Genomic DNA, 19793 nt, shown 5'->3' with positions numbered 1-19793 from the left:
CTGCCCGTGGCAGGGGGCTTGAAATGAAAGGATCACTGAAGTCCCTTCCAACCCAAACCGTTCTGTGATTCAGCCATCCATGGGGGTGAGTCTGCAGGCAAAGTGAGTTTGTACAACAAGATTGGGGTGGGAATTTGGCTTATCCTGGAAGCGTGCTCTGAGCATGGCCTCCACAAACAGCCTGCATGGCCTCCAGGAACGGCTCCTGGTTAAGCAGCTGTAAGACAGCACCAGCCTGCAGTGTTTAATACATGGTTTATTGAGCTGGGTTGAATACATTGCCAGACTGAGCCCCCTCCCCTTGCCAAACCCCCATGCAGCACTGGTGAAACTGCAGCTGTGCCGTGGTGCACCAGCATGGGATGAGCAGCCTTGGCTGGCCAGTGTCTGATCCACTGGGAGAAGGTGGGGGAAAAATCCCTTCCTGAGCAGTCCCAGACATAACATGCCACCGTGGGGCTCTTCTGGATGATCAAAAAATGTATCCACTGTGCCTTGCTCTCCCCATAGCAGGCAACAGAAAACGTGAGTGAAAGACCCCTTAAAAGCAGGGATGTCTGGGATTGACACACTGATGTCCCCTCTCCTGTCCCTACCTGCCCAAGGAACCACATGAATCACCTGTGTCCCAGCAAGCTGCCACTTCCCATCCATGTGCACAAGGGGATGGGGACAGGCAGGTGACGTTTAGCTGGGGCCTTGGCTCAGAGAGAGGAGAGAAGTTTAGCTACAAGCCAGTGCTCAGCATACACAAGCAGGATCACATACAGTTTGGGGCATGGCAGGTGGGCCTGTGCAGAGCTATGAAACCATAGGTATATAAGTCAAGAGCTGCTCACACCTTCAGAAGTGCTGCATCACAGCTCAGGACCATGTTGTTGGGTCTGAGGCAACCAGAGGTATGGGTACAGCCGCCACAGGAGTGACTCCAGGCCTTCTCCAGAGCAATCCTTTGGGATCTGTGGCAGTGGGGCTGCCAGGGCTCAGAGCAGGAGCAGGGAGCAGTGATGGATGTTCTGGTGGAGGGGTAGCTGGGACTGGTGAGCCCCCAGTGCCCACCCTGAAGCCAAGAGCAGGTTGGAGTGGACAGAAGGACCATCTCACAGGAAAAGCCCTGTGGCTCTGTGTGGCCCAAGCTCTGGGCTAGTGCTGTGGGCTGATGTGGAAGCACCAAGACACAAGCTGGGGCTGAACTTGGTGGCTCGGGTGACTGGGATGCACTGTCCAGGCAGCCCGTGCCCTCAGGGAGGGGACACTTTTCCTCCCAGAGACCTGCAACACACATTCACAGAGGCACCCAGAGTACCTCAACTCCAGCAGCTCCCATGTTCTCCCAGGTAAGCTGGGGTGAAGCTGCAGGTCCCAGCCAGAACCTGGGGCAGCAGGAGCCCCGGCCTGTGCACGAGGCCTCAGTAGTAGGCACCGAGGAGGGTTGAGACCTTGTGCAGGAGCTCCTTGTGGTTGGTGTGCAGGGGGATCCTCTTGTCCAGCACCTGCCAGCGGATGCACAGCTCCGGGTCACAGCCCTGGAGGAACTGCAAGGGCACAGATGTCACTCATGTGCTGCCAGCCACACTCAACAGCACCTCCAGTCCCCAGCCTCCTGCCCCTTCTTTTTGGGGCATGCATTGAGGTGCCCACCCCATGTTCATCCCCGTGTTCTCCCCCCACTGCATGCAGCCAGAGAATCCCAGCCCCGTGGAGGTGTGGGTCTGGAGATCTGGCTGCTGTGCTCCAGGCCTGCTGTGAGCTGGGCCAGGAGCCCCTGGGGGTGACAGCCCCTCACCGAATTCAGGCGTTTCATCTCCACGTCATTCTGGGTGTCGAAGTGCACGCTGATGGCCACCGTCTCCACCCAGGCGTTATCTGTGTTGCGTGGGTCGTCCAGGTACCCCTTGTGCACCTGTGCATGTAGATGCCACGTGAGCAGAGACCTCAACACCTCTCTGAGGGCACCCTGGGGGCTCTGGGGGTGGGTGGGGCATCGCCCTGCAGGTCTTCTGCCCCGCTGGAGACCAGAGCCCCTCTCCTGCTGCAGCTGGAGCCATGGGGAATCACTGCTGCAGGCACAGACTCTGGTGTGGGCAGCCCTCCCCCGGGGTCTCTGGGCTGCTCCCTGACCCCCAGACATGAATTATGGCACATCCTCACCTCCCCTGGCCCTTCCTCTCTGGTGGGAGCAGTGGCCAAGAGGTGATGCACCCTGCTTCCGTACCCTGGGCTGCCATCGTGGCCCTGTGACACCATGATGCCCACATGTCCCCGTGCCACGGTGATGTCCCCATGTGCCTGTACCACCATGACACCTGCGTGTCATCCAGGGTGATGCCCACATGCCCCCACACCACTGAGCCCTCCTGTGACCACAGGGACACCCGTGTGCCCCCACCTCAGTGCCTTGTTTCAGCAGGTTCTGGAACTGGGGCCAGAACTCCCGGCGCAGGATCCACTTGAGCTTGAGTGGCAGCGTCTCACCTGGCTCCAGTGACCCCTGTGCCAAAGCAGATGTCAGCTATGGGGTTGCCATCAGCACACTCCAGCCTCCCTCCCTGGCACCAGCTTGGCCATCAGGCAGTTGCCTGCCACCACTGCAGAAGATACCACAAGGTCTGCTGGTGCCTCCCATCCTCCCTCTGCTTCCCAAAGTCCTCAGCTCTGCCCAAGTGGATGTCTGAGTTTGCCTGATCCAGTGTCTGCCAAAGGATGCTTTGCCAGTGGCTTAACAGGCTCACATGAAGGATGTGAGGATTGAAGCCATGGAGGGAAGTGGGAGAGGCAGGAGACAGCGGGTCAGGGTGAGTGGGTGAATGTAAGGAGACCACTGCTCCCCCAGCAGCCTGGCATGCAGGTGCTCTGCAGGAGGGGCAGAGGTACCTGCTCTCCAGCCTGTGACACATGCCTGTGATTCCCCCTGTTCTGTGGGATCCCTTCCCTTCCCTTCCCTTCCCTTCCCTTCCCTTCCCTTCCCTTCCCTTCCCTTCCCTTCCCTTCCCTTCCCTTCCCTTCCCTTCCCTTCCCTTCCCTTCCCTTCCCTTCCCCCTTCCCTTCCCTTCCCTTCCCTTCCCTTCCCTTCCCTTCCCTTCCCTTCCCTTCCCTTCCCTTCCCTTCCCTTCCCTTCCCTTCCCTTCCCTTCCCTTCCCTTCCCTTCCCTTCCCTTCCCTTCCCTTCCCTTCCCTTCCCTTCCCTCTCTGGTTTCTGCCAGCTCTTACCCCAGGCAGAGCCCAGACATCTGACAGTGGGTATTGGGCCACCAGCACTTCCAGCATCTTCTTCAGGCTCTTCCTTATAATGGATCCATCCAAGTTCCTCCTCCAGCTGTGAGAGAGGCCCCTGTCACGCTGCAGCTGGATGTGGCTCCCCTCTGCCCAGCAGTGGTCACGTTGGCAGTGTGGGGTTTGGCCAGGTCTCTGAGGTGACCCCATGCCCCCTTTTCAACCCCACACGCTCAGCCCTGTGCTGGAGCAGGGCACACTCACCGGGTCACCACGGGGTGCAGGGCGTGGTTGGGCCCAAAGCAGTGCAGCCTCCCACGGCCTCGCAGCCCCGTCCTGCCCATGGGGTTCCTGCCAGGGGGAGAGTGAGGGTGCTAGGGCAGTGCCAGGCTGCCTCTGAGCACCCCTAAAACACTTCCCTACCACTGCATCCCACATCTTTTGGGGTGGTTTTGGGAAGGTCAGCCCTAAGGACAACGCATGCAGTTAATCCCTGCCCCACCATTAGCCGTAGGAAAGTGGGAATGGGGTGGATGTGCCCAGGCACCCCTGGCCTCTCCATGTCCCTGTGCTTTTCCTCCCAGGCAGCTCCCAGCGAGCCCCTGGCAGTGGCACTCACAGAGGCAGCCCGTCCTGCACGGCGTAGAGCCCGTGGAAGCTCTGCCGGTCGATCAGCCCGTCCATGGTGTTGTAGTTGATCTTCAGGAGAGACTCCAAGGAGCTGGAGGGTGGGAGGCAGCCCGGCAGGGAGGGCTGGCTGTGCCACCCTCCCTGTATGAGGCCTGGGGAGCCGCGGGGGGACACTCACAGGCTGAAGGGGTCCTGCACAGCCATGTCCTTGTGGTCAGCTGAGTAGGCAGGGGGGTCGTAGAGTGGGAAATCCACCTGCACAACACATGGCTGTGTCAGGCCCCCCAGCTCGTGCCCCTGCTCTCACAGCAGACAGGGACTGGGACCCCAGGGACATCTTATGGCCCAGTCTCTTCCACTGCCCAGCTTGTGGCATCGCTCTCCAGCTGATGCTCCAGGCTGTGCTGGGGGCTGAGCTCAGAGTCTTGGCTGGAGGGCTCACACCCCCACGGAGGCCAGTGCTGGATCCTGTCCCTGACCCTGAGCCAGCTGCGCTTCAGGAAATGCAGAGGTGGGTGGTTGTACCCCCTGTGTCCAACCAAGCATCCCCAGGCATTCCTAGCACTGCAGATCCTAGCAGGAATGACGCCCTTTTCTTTGGGGCCACTCAAGCAGCGACTCTGGGAAGCCAAGGGTCCCGGGGCTGGGAAGAACAACAGCTCCCAAATGGGATGATTCTCTTCCCACCACAGTCAGGATATGCCTCAAGCCTTCTCCTCCCAGCCCCACTGCCCAGTGTCACAGCTCCTACCTCCCAGGGCACCTTCTCATCCGGCACAGGGAAGCGGAGAGTGTGAGACCCTGGGTACAGGAGGTTTCGGGCAAGCACGTGGTATGGGGGCTGGCTCTCCTCGGGTCTCCCCTCCAGGTCAATCTCCTTGGTGTCCAAGGCTTTGGAAGAGCCTGTGAGGCAGACACAGACAGCAGGGTCCCACAAAGCAGGGCACCAAGTCCAGCACTGTGGACTGGGGCTCTGCTGAGGGGGCTGGCTGGGTCTCTCCATGGGGATGTTGGTGTCCCCTGGGGCTGTGGACCCTGGCTCCCCTTCTGGTAGGTCCTGGATTAAACCCCGGGGAGAGTGAGAATGGACTCAGGAGAGGCTGGATGACCTCATGGAGACACCAAACCCCCCAGGACCAAAGGAACCTCTGCCTCCCTGCTTGACAGAGGGGTGTGAGGGGCTGCTCAGCCCCGGTGCGGGGCCGTGGGCTGCCCCAGTGCTGCTGGGGAGGAGTCAGGCTCTGCTTACCCACGGGCGGCACATCCTCGCCTGAGCTGAAGCCATTGCCCCGCAGTGCCTGCATCATCCACCTCAGGGCCTGGGCGCTCTGATGCACCTGCAGGGCACAGCAGAGGGTCACCCCCGGCCCCGCTGCTCCCCGAGTGCCGCGGGACCCTGCCCTGGCAGGAGGCACCGCTGCCCTTGGCACCGACCGCCGCGCCCTGCAGGCAGCAGCGATCCTGGCTGTGTCCTGGTGTTTGCCTTGGAAAACCTTCTCCAGGGGAATATTTTTACAAAGCAGGTGGAAAAGGAGGTGGAAACAGGATATGCCAAGGTTGGGCTGGCTCCCTGGGCACCCCACTGCTCCAGAGGGAGGGGACGGGGAGTCTCTGTCTCCAGGAGGTCTGGAGGGCCCTCTCAGGCCAAGGAAAAGAGCTGGGCCAGCTCTAACTGTTTGGGTGACTAGTGGAGTCAGTGGCCCATCCCACCACTTCCCACCTGCATCCTGTTTACTTTGAAGTCAAAAAGAACTTTTCCTATAAACCTTTAACCCTCAGATGCTAATGGCAAGGAAACTCAAACTGTCTCAAAGGGTATTGATTCAGAGAGATTCTATGTTCTGGTTCAATTGACTCAGACCCTGGAAAAATTTCACCTTTCTTGGGTACTTGCCCTGGTTTTGCCTCACCTGGTCCTCCAGAGAGCCCAGTCTTTGCTCCACTACTCCCGTCCTCTTCACCCAGTCCAAGTCCAGCAGCTCTGCCAGTACATCAACTCTGGAGAGACAGCGCAGGTTGGAAGACCCTCAGCAGCCACCCCTGCACTGGTCCCAGCTCTTCCGTGCCCAGGACACCGAAGGACGGAAGGAACTTCCTTTCTCGGGAGCAGCCGTACCTCTGTGCAATGTCCCGGATCATCTGCTCCGTGTTCTGCTTCTCTTGGCACTGCTGGTGCTGCAGGTAGCTCTCCTTCAGGTACATCTCCCACGAGAGAAGAGCAGCTTCTTCGTTCTTCTCCAGCTTCTCCTCTACCGAAGGAAGAGGACGGCAGTGCTGTCACATCTCTGAGCATCCCAAACCCCAGGATCACAGCCCGTATGCCCAGCCTGGTGCCTCGGCGCATGGTACCATGCCCTGGGAAGGGGGCAAAGGGCAGGAGGGGGACGCTGGTCCTCACTGAGCTTGTGGCGCGTGGCCGGCCGGCGGAGCAAGCCCCGCCGGACCAGGAGCTGCAGGTGGTTGAGCAGGATGAGGGGCGGGGGCGCGGGCGGCCGGCCGTGGTACTCCTCGATCAGGTCGTGCCGCTGGAACTTCCAGATCTGGTCCGTGTGCTCCTGGACCTGCTGGAAGGTGTAGCTGGGGCAGAGCCCAGGTGTCAGCCGTGCCGTGGGGATGCGGGGGTGCATCGTGTCTGAATGGTGTCCCAGCTCTACCCAGCTCCCTCATCAGCCCTGAGCTGCAACTACTGCTACCACATCTGCAATCCCCCAGTGGGATCCCACAACTTCCACCACATCTAGAGCCCCCCACACTCACTTGAACATGGCAATGAGGAGGTTGAGGAGGAGGATGTTGGTGAAGAGCAGGTACAGGCACAGCAAGATGACCGTCAGCCATTCTGGGAAGATGGGTTTCTTGTTGTCCGCGTTTGTCTCTGGGCACTTGGGCTTGTAGGGGTCAGTCCCATTGGGGCTGCACTGGTCGATGTTGAAGTTGACCCCTGTGGGAGAGCACAGTGTGACTCCATGGTGGCCAAACCTTGGGTGTCTTGGGGTGTGGATATTCTCAGTTCAGTCAGAGAGAAAAAGAAAAAGATTTCTGCCAGGCTAAGCCTGGGAAAAAGTCCGAGAGGAATGTAAACAATCTGTTATCTTGTTTTCCATTCATATTGTTTATAGATATGTTCTACCACACTGACCTAAGTCCAGTGTACCAATCAGGTGAAATGTTTTTACTTTAAGACCAATGGAATTAATGTTCACAATGTCCACTATGAAAGAGAGAAGTGCTTTTGAATAAACACTCATTTGCCTTCTGAAATTGTACGAGTCATTTTGCCCATCCCTGGCTCAACAGCGTCATTGGGGAGCACGTTCTGCTCTCAGAAAGCAGCCAGCATCCAGGGAGCTTTGCACCAGGCAGGGATTTGACCTCCATCTGCACCATCCCAGGTGCTCTGCTCACTGCCAGCTCTGTGGGACTTCCGTGGGCCAACACAGCATGATTTGGTACATCGGCTTTGTCACAGTCACCCTGCTCGTGCCATGCGCTGTCACAGCCAGTGTCCCGTACCGTCGATGTAGGAGGGGATCTGCCCAAAGATGGTCAGGTAGGAATGGTAGACCACGCCACGGAAAAGCCACTCCACGCGTTCCTCGTTGTGGATCAGGATAGCCTGCTTGGCCACCCCAAAGGACACCACCCACACTGCCAGCAGGAAGAGAAAGAAGAAGACATCCTTCATCTGCAAAGATAGAGGGGAAGAATAGCTGTGTCCTGGAGCAAGCCCCTCTCCAGGATGGGATAACATGGGTGGCATATCCTGCTACGGTAGCAGGAAAGTCCAGCATCACCCCAGCAGGACAGAGGGGAGCTCTCACCATGCGCTTCACAATGATGATCTTGGGCCCCAGTGTTTTACTGACTGTGAAAATGTGCATCAGGCGCAGGCAGAAAATGATAAAAGCCAGGGACAGTATGATGCGCCCAGGATATAACGTTGATGGGATCAGCCTGGACACAGAAGAGAGGAAAGGAAACACCTCAGTGCCACCATAGAACCATATAGAATCATTTAGGTTGGAATTACTGAGAGGGAAGTGATACTCTGGCACAGGGTGCCCAGAGAAGCTGTGGCTGCCCCACCCCTGGAAGTGTTCAAGGCCAGGTTGGATGGGGCTTGGAGCAACCTGGGATAGTGGAAGGTGTCCCTGCCCATGGCACGGGGTGGAACTGGATGAGCTTTAAGGTCCCTTCTAACCCAAACCAGTGCGAGATTCTGTAATTCTGTGAAAATACTGTTGAGCTCTGCAGCTCACCTGCAAGTCAGCCCTGCAATAAAGACTAGGATGGCACAGATATCCAGCTTATTCCAGAAGTCCTTGATGTACAGGGAAGCCATTTTCACAACCCCGAGCCCATCTGGATCATACAACAGCTGTTGGGAACAGAAAAGTGGCTGGGTGTAAGATACTCATGTGCCTCATAGAGGGGAGAGACCACATAGATCATCTGGCCATCACTGGACACTCTCACTGACCCACAGGTAACCTGAGCCTATGTGCTTTTCTCTAGGGGCATGGGAGGAGCATGGGGACATCTGGGAAGGAGTGTGGGGACACCTGGGACATTGGGGCTCTTCAGGCTGGAGGAGAAAGGCACTGAGATGTTGAAGCAAAAGCTGGAAATCCTGCTGGGAATTCACCCAAAGGAAGAGATCCCTCCATCTCCGGACATTCCCAAAACAGACACCAGACACCTCCTGGGAAAAGCCCACCAGCCCTACAGCATTCTCTTCTGAAAATATACAGGGCCAAGCCAGATGCTGCCAAGGAGAATCCCTGGCCTCAGAGATGGGGGAATCTGGTGGTTCCCCTGCTGGGACCTCTCGGAATAGGGGGTGGCATGAGAAGCAGCATGGGAACATGAGCCGTGTGGGACCTCCCAGGAGCACCCAGAGGGGTGTCTCTCCTCCTCTGCCACCTCCCAGCCTCAGCCCTGCCTGCCCACACCTGGCGGGTCTCCTCGCACACCAGGGAGAAGAGCCAGAAGTAGATGAGGTATTCCCGCCAGGACGGCGTCGGCTGGAAGTCAACCATCAGGACGTATGCGAAGAGCAGGAGGAAGGTGAAGTAAGAGAGGATGTTCATGAGGAAGATGACGATGGGTGCTGTGAAGAAGGCCCGGAGGCGCGCCAGGCAGCCCATGGGCTGCAGCCTCTTCTCCCTGCTGGGAGCAGGGATGGACGTGCACAGGGAGATGCCACGGCAGCTTCCCCCAGTCAGCACAGGGTGAGGCCGGAGGAAGCCCCTGCCTCAGTGCGTACGTGTCCCAGCTGCCAGAAGTACCTGAAGGTGATGAGGTTGGTGTAGAGCAGGGGGAAGAAGAGCATGCACGTAATCACCCGCCACAGGCCATTGTCCACAGACAGCTTCCCCCACCAGACCTTGGTTAGAAAAGCCTGTGAAGAGGGAGAAAGAGGAGTGCTGGCTACAGAGGCCGAAGGGCAGAGCCACACGGCTACCCACGAGGAACTCTGGATCTTGGAGGAACACTTGGGCACCTTCCCTCCAAGGACCACTGCTGGGAGCCCACCTGGACACCCCCATGGGACACAAAATTCATGTTCTTGGCCTCCAATGCCAGCTGCAGACAGGTTGTCTTCCCCCAGGCTTCAGAGACACGGGTGAGAAGCTTCTGGGCTCTCTCTTCATCCTTGCGGTAGCAGTCTGTGAACACACCTGGAAGAGCCAGTACCAGGAAGACGAGGCTGAGCTCTGGGGCCAGGCACCCACAGAGTCACCCTTCCAAGCAGGATCAGGACATTGCACCACACAGGGGTACTCCCCGCACTCCCACCACCATGCAGGCACGGCCTTTGGAGCATAATCCCCAGCTGTGAGGATGGGACCCTCATTTCTCACCCCCCAGATATCTCCTGGGTAAAGCTCACCAGCCTTTACCCAGGCTGGTGGGGGTAGGAGGAGCTCTGGGGTGCAGGAGCAGCTCTGGGGTGCAGGAGCAGCTCTGGGGTGCAGGAGCAGCTCTGGGGTGCTGGTGCCCTCCTGCTCACCAATTGCCTTGTGCTCGTACTCCTCGGCCAGGGCCAGCATGTCATCGGTGGTGTCCGTGTCCTCCTCCTCCTTGGCCAGCTCCTTCAGGATTTTGCTGCAGGCCAGCGCAGCTGCCATGCAGTCCTGGCTCTGGCATAGAAGAGGATAAGGGAAGCATGGACACTCTGTCAAGTCCCAGACGCCTTGACAAGCCCTCCCCAGCTCTCACAGGAAGGAAGGAGGGTGGCCCAAACAGATCAGTGCTCAGGATGGACAGCTTGCCATGACAGGGGCTGAGCCAAGCTCGCCTGTGGATAACCCACTGCCTGGGGAATATGGGAACAACCCTGCCCTTGGCTGATGGGACAGAGTGACTGCTTGGCATGTTCACTGTGCCACCAGCTACACTGCCTCTTGTCCTGGAATGCTGTTTATGAGTGGAAGCCTTTTCCATCCCAGCTGCCATGCCCCTGTGGGCTCTCTCAGCCTGACTAGCCCATTTTGTGACCCAGCATATCCCCTCTACCTGTTTTGGCCAGGAAGGGAGGGATCTGGCCTCATGGTGTGGCTGGGGATGGACATAAAGTGCCCTCAGGTTGCCTAGCTGGCTCCTGTTTGGCTGGGGTCAGGCTCAGGACAGCTCTCCCACTATCCCAAATCCCAGCAGGTTCCAGGGTTCCCCTTAGGGCTGTGAGGTTTGGTTCCATATGAGCCCCTCAGCTGTGACCAGAGCTCTGGGCTGTGATACCTGGGCCCAGATGATTTCTGCCAGCTCCTTGCGGTTCTGGACCACGGCCCAGATGAGCAGGTCCCGGACGGGGTCCATGGTGAAGGTGACTCGGCCAGGAGAGCGCTTGTAGAGGGACCGAAGGCCTGACCCCTGCACCTGCAAGGTGTGCAATGCTCAGCCCTGCTCCCTCAGCACAAAGCCACTCAAACACCTGGTGCTGCCTCCACCACCCATGGAAAGGACTTTGCCCAGCTAGAGGGGTGGCCAAGACTGGACTCATCCTGGGATTTTCACTTTTTCTAGGGCTGGGGCCAGGTGGAGCTGTGCACCCACCCCACCGGGTCCTGCCCACCAGCATCACACATCCACACAATGCTACAGGTGCAGGAGGGTGGGAGTTGCACCTGGAATGCAGGGCAGATGACTAAAAGGCACTTCTAGTACGATTTTTTTGAGCAGACAAGAGGACAGAGACCCAGCTGCATCCTCCAGGACAGCTCCCTGAGGCAGTGTCCCCTCCCTGCTGCCACCCTGCCGCCGGGTAACCGGGAGATGCGTACGTTCAGCTTGATGTGCGGGACGGGGATGGAGAGCCGGGGCCGCTCCGTGTGCTTGGGCTTGGGGTACAGCGGCTGTGTGGAGCAGCCCAGCAGCTCCCGCAGCACCTGGGAGACGTGGTGCATCTGGAGCCTTGGCATTTTGGAGCCGGCTGTGTGCTCTCTCTCCTCCAGCAGCACCTTCTGCAGCTTGCTGTGGAACAGGCAGGACGGTGCCAGGTTGTCGTAGAGGTAAACCAGGGTGTCCCAGGTGACAAAATCCTTGAGGCGCACTCCCTGCTCCAGGAACAGCTTCACAAACTCTGGCTTGTTGGAAATCAGGGCAGCTGCCATCACGGGGTGGAGATCTGAGGGCTGGCAGGCCAGAGGCAGAGGTGAGGGGCTCCGCGGTCTCAGAGCAGGACCCTACCATGCTCCTCACTTGGGGGGAGATTTTGTCCCTGAGCACATGAGGAGTCTTTGGATGTGACAGAGCATGTGGCATGCACTAAAACTTGTGGGACATTCCGGGGGGTTAGAAGAGGGCACTCTTCTCTGGCAGTGGAGCCCTCTGCCCCCTTGGCTGCTGGGCAGAGGCATGGGTAGGGTAGAGACCACCTATCCCAAGTTCATGAATACCACAAAATCACAGGACAGTTTGGGTTGGAAGCTCATCTCGTTCCAATCCCCTGCCAGGGGCAGGGACACCTTGCAGGTGTCCAGGTTGCCAGTTTGACCTTCAACATTTCCAGGAATGACAACACAAATATTTCACTTCTGGATTCCCAGCTCCCACCAGCCCTTCCCAGTCTTATCAAAGGTGTGTGAGCTGAGAGAACCCAAACTGTTGACTACAATAAGAAAATCCCTTCCAAGTTCCACAGCCCCATCAGAAAGGACAGACAAGCCAGCTCAGCCTTGGCTTCTCAACAGCAGGATGAGGCAGGGATGGCAGAGCTGGCCCCTGCCCCACTCTGTAGGAAGTTATGAGCAGGGAAGTGCCAGGCTGGGTGAGATGAGTTTAGAGACAAATTGCTGTTTGAGCAGTGACCACAGGGCAGAGCTGTCAAGAAGTATGTTAGGTTCTAGGTGGGTCTTTAGAAACACTGGTTTTGAACAAAATATGAATTGTCTTTGTGTGTGCTTAGCTCTGCTTTGGGCGGTTGAGAGCCCCAGTTAATGCAGGGGGAGTTCAGGGTCCTGGAGAAATCTCTTTAAAACTCTCCCCATGCATAGCCAAGGTGAGAAGTGCCCTCCACATCCCCAGGCCTGACAAGCTGTAAGCCTGACCAGACAAGCAGCACAGGTATGGCCCTACCTTCCAGTCGTGGTCATCTGTGAAGATCTCGCTTCGGGCAATGTCCACCCTGTTCCAGGCCACAGCCAACTTCAGCTGGTGGTCCCAGTTCTCACGACCAAAGTGGTCCTGGTTTCGGGACGCTGAATGCAAAGTGTTAAAACAGAGGATCACCCAGTGAGAAGATACCACCTGGAAGCCTCCTTGGATGTGTGGCCCTTTGGATAATCATCTCTCCCCAGTAACAAGGTTTGGGGACTTCTTTGTTGACCCCATAAGTCAAGCAGCGATGGAGGTGACTTGACCCCCATCCTGTTCACTTTGCCCCATCCTCCCAGGGAGGCCCCCACCCCTCACCTTTGAAGAGGGCCTGGAGGATGGCCACATCCACGTCCTGCTGGCCGTATTTGCCCTCTCTGAAGATGGTCAGGAGTTGCCGGCTCCGCACTATGTCTTGGATCTACAAGGAGAGCCGTGGGCAAGCAGTGAGCAGCAGCATCTCCTCCCTGCTGCTTCCCACAGGCCCTGCACTGTGCAGGGCAATTCCTCACTGCCCTCCGTCGCCTGCAGAGCCCCTGTGCTGTGTCCTCCTTCATGGGTTGGTCACAAACACTCCCTTCTCTGCCCAAAGGGAGCAGGCAGTGGAGGAGCAGAGCCTGAGCCCTTGGCGTGCCCACCAGGACAATGATGAGGGTTGCTGGGGGCAGATGAGACTTAAACTTCCCATTGGGATCATTTCTGCTCATAGGCCAGGACCCCTGGGACCTCTTTGGTCTCCCAAAGCTCAGAGAAGCCTGCAAGACACTCACCTTCTTGGTCCACTCCACCAGTTTGCTCTCAGTGAAGAGCTCGTAGGTGTCGTGGAAGAGGACACTCAGTTTCTTCTGGATCAAGGCAATGGTTATCTTGGCCACGGGCAAGTTGGCCACCTGCGCGATGACATCGGCCACACGCCCGGACCCTTCCACAATCACACAGGGGGTCCCGTTGGTGATGGCGTTGTAGATGGTCTGCAACAGAGCGGGGAGGTTGGTGTGGATCCCAGCCAGACACCTGCAGACCCTCTCTGAGCCCGGGACCCACTGCTGCTCCCAGTGCTCCTGTCAGTGTGGCACCACCAAGAGCAGCACCCCGGGAAGGAGCTGTCCCTCCTTCGCTCCCCCGCCTCAGCTTGCCACAAGCAGCTCCTTACATCAAGAGTCCCAGGGCCTCCTTCCAGCACCACACACACGATGGGGATCTTGATGGCAACACCTGCAGGGAAGCAAAATCCAGTGTCACCTTCCCACAGGGCCGATCCCGCCCGTACGGTCTCCTCTGGGTGCTGGAGTGCGAAAGGCGAGGTGGGAGCAGTGTCCCTGACATGTCAGGCTTCACGAGAGGGGAGGAAAACCATGCCCACTGATTGTCTGGCATGGCAGGTCAGACACGTGGTGGGATTTTCAGGGGTGTTCTGTGCAAGGCCAGGAGTTGGACTTGAGGATCCTTATGGGTCTCTTCCAGCTCAGGGGATTCTGGATTCTGTGAGCACATGTGTGCATGTGTTGTAGAGGGAGATCATTTGCACAGTGAGAAGATGATGCCTGGAAGTTCCCCTGGGACCTGGCCCTCTGGGAGAAATGACTTTCCCTGATCAGCTCAGCATCACAAGGTTTGGGGATACCTTTAGTGATCCCATAAGTCAGAGAAAGGTTCTTTGATCTGTGTTGCGGAGGAACCAGGTTCCACATTTATCATGGCAATCCTCTCAGACCCTGTGCCTGGATCCTCTGGGGAAGCCACAGCCCCTTGCTGGAGCCCAGGAAGGACACCATTCCCATGGGATGGCCCATCCCTGCCTCAGGCCGGGCTGTGTGTTGCCATTACCTCCTTTCACCTTGGTCTGCTCTGAAATGAACTTCTCCAGCCTGGTCCTCAGGGGGATTTCCACCCCGTACCTCCCGTGGGTCCCGTCATCCACCAGGATGAAGTGGGAATGGTTGCTGTCCAGACACGACAGGCTGCCTTGGTTCTCCTCATCCAGCACATACTCGGCAGGAAAGCCCCCCTGTAAGGTGCAGGAGAAAACACTCTGGGAGAAGCCTGGCAGAGGAACAGCAGACAGCCACAGTAACCAGCATGTGGGGACAGGAATGGGTCAGCCTGTGGGGACAGTCTGGCCAAACTGTCCCTGTGCCCCCACAGTGCTCACATCAGCCTTGCCCCACGCCCACAAGAGTCCACCCAGGAGAAACACAGAACCACTGGGTAGGGTGGAGGGATTTCTCAGCAAATGCCAGCCTGGGACCATCCCTGGAAGAGTTCAGGGCCAGGTTGGATGGCTCTTGGAGCAGCCTGGTCTAGTGGAAGGTTCCCTGCCCATGGCAGAGGGTGGAACAAGGTGAGCCATAAGGTTCCTTCCAACCCAAACCATTCTAAAGTCCTATGACCATCACTTGTGGTACAGCTGGGTTTTCCTGGGCTGCCTGGCTCACCATAGGGCAGACGAGGCTCTCCCGGTTGTACACGGTCCCCCAGGTGGCAATGCCAATGGTGACAATCTCGCCCTCCTTGTGGCTGCAGCTCAGGATGAAGTCTCGCACTGCCTCTCCCACCTGTTTCATCACACCAGCGTGGGACCCCCCCGTGATGATCCAGGCTCCTGGGGGTCACAGAGGGGCGTGGGAAGGGAGAGGCTCTGCCCACAGCGGTCTCCCAGCCTCCCCCATGTGGCTGTGGGTCACTGGGGTGCTCCATCCCCCAGAAGATGTCTCTTCCCTGCCCTGGCAGCACAGGCAATGCCTTCTTCAGCACCTCTCTGAGTCCAGCTCCTTTTGAGCCTCTTTGCAGTGACTGAGCAGGAGCAGCCCATCCCTGCTGATCGTGGGTGGGGACCTACAGGTCTCCTAAAGCAGCTCAGCATCACCACAACAGCCCAACTTACTGAACCTGGCATGGCCAGGTACAATCACATGAGACCCTCTGCATTCAGATGACCTTTAAAAGTCCCTTTCAAACCAAACTATTCTATGTTTCCATGATTTCATTATTCTGTGGTCTCTTACCTGTGGTCTGGGCCACCTTGACTAGCCCTTGCCGGAAGATGTTCTTCAGCCTTGGCTTCATGACAAAGTTTTTGGCTCCCCCGGTGACTGAGATGAGCAGGTTGGGTGGGTCGAGGCCCCAGTGCTGTGTCATGAGGTGGTAGATGACCCGTGGAGGGGTATCCGAGGAGACGCGCACATACTGCAAAAAAAGGGATCATGCACACATTTTGGGTACAAGCAACGGGGTCAGGATAACAGGATGCCTCCAACACAATTCCTCCTGTCCCACCCAAGAGGCTTCCCAGCACCATTCTGCAGCAGAGTCCTGCTGCTGGTCCAGGTCTTTGTCCATGATCCTATTCCTGTTCGCTTTCCTGGGAGCAAACTTTCCCCAGACAAACCTAAGGGCAAGGACAGGGAACAGCCACTCCTTGAATCACGAGTCCTGTGGTTTCAGAAAGGGTTTAAGGCTGAGAGGAGGGGTCCTGTCTCAATCCCTCCACTGCTTGAGCCACTGTTGCCTTTGGGGCAATTCCACCCTTTCCCAATGTCCTCTCATTCAGGAGGGAAATGCTCCCGTGCCATCTCCCATGGCAAGACCCAAACACTGGCTCCCCACACATCCACAGATGGGACAAACAGATCACCTTCCCCGTCTTCTGTCCCAGCCCTGTGAAGCGGATATCACCGAAGGCATCCGTTGGCATTTCCTGGATGTGCCTGCTGGGGTCCCATTCCTTCCCCAGGAAGATGGGAGGTTTGGCAGCATCGTCCAGGTGCTGTTCCCTGAGATAGCCACACTCGCAAATGATCCTCCTGAGAAACACACCAACAACTTCATGGAGAACAGCTGAAACCCCAAAGGCAAAGCCCGACCTCAGCCTGGCCAGGAGGTGCTGCTCTCCTTTGGAACAACACGGGCCCCACATCTCCCACCCAGCTGCTCCTCCAGCTCAGAACTTGTGCAGAAACAAGGGCAATGTTTGGGGGGAAATTAAGGGAAAAAAATTCAAATATTTCCACTGGTAGAGATGTAGGACAGAAATATTTAGGATGGAAATGACTGCCTGCAAAAGCATTGGAAATGTTTTTCCCTGGGACACAGAATGTCAGCCATGTGGTGACTCACCACATGCTGAAGAACCAGTTAAAAAGAGGGCTTTGAATCCCTGTGAGAAAGATGAGATTTTACCACCTGTAGCTTTTACCACCAACCCTTATTTCTGCTCTCCTGAAGGGGAGGCAAGGAGGAAGTATCTCACTTACCCAGAATCTGATGTCTGGGAGCTTTCCACAAAATAGGTGCATTCCTTCTTTCGGATGTTTTCAGGAATCCAGGAGATGAGATTTTCCTGAGGGAGCAAGAAAAGCAGCAAGGGGTCAGGGTTTCTGGAAAGGGCCAGAAGTTATTCCAGGGGCCAGACACCACTGAGATGGGAGCACCTCTGGGGGCTTCTTGGGGTGTGAAGGATGAAAGCTCCATCGCTGTCTGCAAGGACAAAGCCAGATGCACTCCAAGGAGAAGGGATATGAGTGCTGGCCATGTGCCTCAGACGTTTGGAGGTTTTCTGTCTGTCCCTAAAACTAACCTGATCAGTTATTAGTGCTCCTTTTAGTGAGCCACTCATTAACACTCTTTCATGTGTGTGTCCAACCATCCCCTCTTCCAGCACCGCCTGAACTTGCCTTTTCATTGCTGCCAGCGGGGAAATGCGCCTTCCTCCTGCTCTTTGAGACACTGCTGCTGCTCTGCTGCAGGTTGGGGACCACCTCGAAGTCACTCATCTTCCTGGGGTGTGTGGCAGGGTCATCTCCTCTCTCGGGGCACACCTTGTTCAGCTCGGAGGGGAGCACCTTGGCACACCGGCCACGCGCTGACATGGCTCCTGTGTCTTGTGCTTCTCAGCCTCCTTTCTCCTGTTCCTAGGCTGGGAGCTCCTGAGCATCCCCATCCTGAGGGCAGTGGAAGAGAATCAGAGAATCCCAAAATGCTTTGGATTGGGAGGGGCCTTAAAGTTCATCTCCTTCCACCCCCCTGCCAAGGGCAGGGACACCTTCCCCTAGAGCAGGTTTCTCCAAGCCCCTTCCAACCTGGCCTTCAAAGAAAAAAAGGATGCCCATGAACTCAGAGCACTGAGGTGCCCCCATCCATCATTGCCAGGGTGGAGATTGGTCCTTGGGAAACCTGCCATCCCCTCACCACAGTCCTGACACAGGACTGTGTGGTGACCAGCCTCAGCACGCACCACGCTTCCCCGGGAAAGCCCATCAATGTCCACAAAGTGCCCTGCCACTTCCAGCCTGTAGCTCTCCTCACCTGCTCTCCACTGCAGGCAGCTGGGATATTTCTGGCAGCAGGGAGAGCAGAAACTAGGTCTCTTGTGTGAGCAGCCTGAGCATGGCCCTGCATGGAAAATTTGGGAATATGGACATGCTGGCTGCAGAGACCGGGTGCTTCTCTGCGGAGCAATCCTGTGTCCCCTGCAAAGGTGCGCTGAGACCCCAAGATGCACATGGGCTTGCTGCAAGCAGGGGCTGCAGAACTCCTGAACCCCCCTGAACACCCACAGTCCCCTTTGCTGAGATGGGAGAGCTGCTGGAGCAAAGGTGGAAATGCTCCTGGGGTCTCTGGAGCCCAAGGAGGGTGGTGTCCTCTCAGGAGAGCTGGGATTAGGTAATGGAGGAAGCACTGGACTCAGATGATGCTCCGGTCAAGCTGTGGGGTCTGTGTTTAAGGAGAATTTTGTCTGCTTTCTTCAAGCCAAATCCTGCATTTCACCCAAGGGTGGGGAGTCCTTGTGAGGACAAGGAGTGCTGATGCTAAATCATGGAGTAGCAAGGAAAAGCTATTTTATCAGCCTCCCTCCTGGGATCTACCATAGCCCCACTGACCTTGGGAGGCAGATTTTGGCAGACTGGATTTCTGCATCAGCACAACCACCAGCAGATCTGATTTTTTGAGAAAGAGCAGTTGAAATAAGGTCAAATGCACTCCTAATTCTTGTTCATGGCCCCACAAGGCAGACAGGCTCGTGGGGGCTTGGGGCAAGGACACCAGCAGCACATAAGCCCATGCAGGAAGGGCTTCCACCGCAGGTCCTCCAACACCTGGAATACCTGTCCGTCCTCCAGCGCCTGGAATTCCTGTCCTTAAGGGCTCGGGGACAAGGACAGAGCCTCTCCCGCGGCACACGCTGCCTGCCTCCTAGTTTGAGGGGGTCAGGTCGCCCCCCGGTCGCACGGGGTGGTCACAGCACCCAGCAGGACGGAGTGCAAGGCTGAATACTGCCCGTGATCCTGCCCACCCCGCTGCCCCTCCGCCAGCACGACCCCGGCCAGGCTGCCCCTACCTTCCCTGCCGCATCCTCCGGCCGCATCACCGGCTCCTCCGCCGCGTGCCTGCCGGAGGGATTCAGCGCCGTGTCCCTCTAGTGCGGCGGGTCATTCTGTCACCGGAGACACGGGCGAGAGCGGGGAATAGGGCAGAGCTGCCTGCAGAGAGGAGGAGGTGGCAGTCGGCTGGCAGCTTCCCAGCAAATCAGGCTGCAGAAGCGATGCCTGCCGAGGAGCTGCAGCGCCCAGGCGAGTCCCGAGCTCGCTGGAGCGGCTGAGTCACTCTCGCACCGCCCGCAGTCAGCCCCGCTGCCCCCAGCCCCGCGCGGGACGAGGCGCTCGCACCCCAACCCCTCGGGCAGATGTCAGGATCCGGTTACCGAGGTTGTTAGAAAAGCCTCTGCCCGAATTAAGGTGCAAGCGTCACTGTCACATACGCCAATAACAGTATGGGTTTTATTTGATAGTAAATGTGGGAGAGAGAGAGGGAAAGAAAGAAATAGGAAATAGGTGGGGGGGGGACAGAAAGAGGGATAGAATAAGGAGAAAATCAGCACTCCGTGGATCCCAGACGTGTTCTGTTGATCCTCTCCAGCTGATCATCTTGGTGGTGAAGGTCCCCCCAAAAAGCATAGAATTCAATGGTTTAATATATGCTCAGGGCAGGCAGGAAAATCCAGGTACTTCCCGGGGGGGATTGGGGAGGAGTTTGCCACTGTCTCTTACAACAGATTTTGGTTTTGCTGCATCCCATGCAGTCCTGTGGTGCAAGGCTTCAGGAATGATTCTGGGGGGCACTTTGGGGGGCCTTTGATGGATTAATAGATTAATTAACCTCAGCTGCCTCTCACATGAACGTCCTGTGGATGTGGCCTTCCCAGAGCTGGGGGTTCCACAGCAATTTGTGTAGGGGAGGGTGGGTTCACTGCCCCTGAGCAGAGGTTACAACACACCCAAACTTCCTCCCCCCACCTCGGCCGGGGGGGAAAGCTGTGCAAATCTGCTCCCAGCAAATGGGTCTGTGGGCTACGGCCTC

General features: G+C 57.3%; 1 protein-coding gene across 2 annotated transcripts; it reads right to left on the bottom strand.

The window, feature by feature from the left end:
• Positions 1-238: 238 nt before the first annotated feature.
• On the bottom strand, positions 239-18916 carry TRPM2 (transient receptor potential cation channel subfamily M member 2). 2 transcript variants are annotated; one of them, XM_053952020.1, is made up of 33 exons: positions 18775-18916; positions 17111-17377; positions 16691-16776; positions 16072-16240; positions 15443-15623; positions 14873-15039; positions 14265-14445; positions 13591-13652; positions 13208-13408; positions 12756-12858; positions 12420-12541; positions 11126-11476; positions 10584-10721; positions 9856-9985; positions 9378-9523; positions 9131-9243; positions 8795-9011; positions 8102-8220; positions 7664-7796; positions 7356-7527; positions 6600-6783; positions 6241-6419; positions 5959-6091; positions 5753-5840; positions 5092-5179; positions 4594-4745; positions 4021-4097; positions 3832-3933; positions 3477-3563; positions 3210-3315; positions 2390-2491; positions 1787-1903; positions 239-1535 (listed from the first exon to the last, which is right to left on the bottom strand). In XM_053952020.1, exons 2-33 carry the CDS (start codon positions 17303-17305, stop codon positions 1410-1412), a joined length of 4527 nt encoding a protein of 1508 aa, XP_053807995.1. In that variant the 5' UTR covers positions 17306-17377; positions 18775-18916; the 3' UTR covers positions 239-1409. The 2 variants fall into 2 exon arrangements, with proteins under 2 accessions (XP_053807995.1, XP_053807996.1); XM_053952021.1 differs by having other exon boundaries at positions 8795-9008.
• Between the last annotated feature and the right edge of the window lie 877 nt (positions 18917-19793).

Source organism: Vidua chalybeata, chromosome 10 (genome assembly GCF_026979565.1).
Source record: "Vidua chalybeata isolate OUT-0048 chromosome 10, bVidCha1 merged haplotype, whole genome shotgun sequence".
In the NCBI taxonomy this organism is placed as follows: domain Eukaryota; kingdom Metazoa; phylum Chordata; class Aves; order Passeriformes; family Viduidae; genus Vidua; species Vidua chalybeata.
The sequence above is the reverse complement of the archived record's forward strand: the minus strand, read 5'-3'. Positions and strand labels throughout refer to the sequence as shown.

Bases quoted from the DNA above. Each gene is read 5' to 3' on its own strand.
- TRPM2 (XM_053952020.1), bottom strand. From the start codon at position 17,305: ATGTCAGCGCGTGGCCGGTGTGCCAAGGTGCTCCCCTCCGAGCTGAAC. The intron at 15,624-16,071 runs GTGATCTGTTTG...CTTTTTTTGCAG, and splicing joins TGGGACAGAAGACGGGGAAG to TATGTGCGCGTCTCCTCGGA. The intron at 2,492-3,209 runs GTAAGAGCTGGC...GCTTTGGCACAG, and splicing joins ATGTCTGGGCTCTGCCTGGG to GGGTCACTGGAGCCAGGTGA.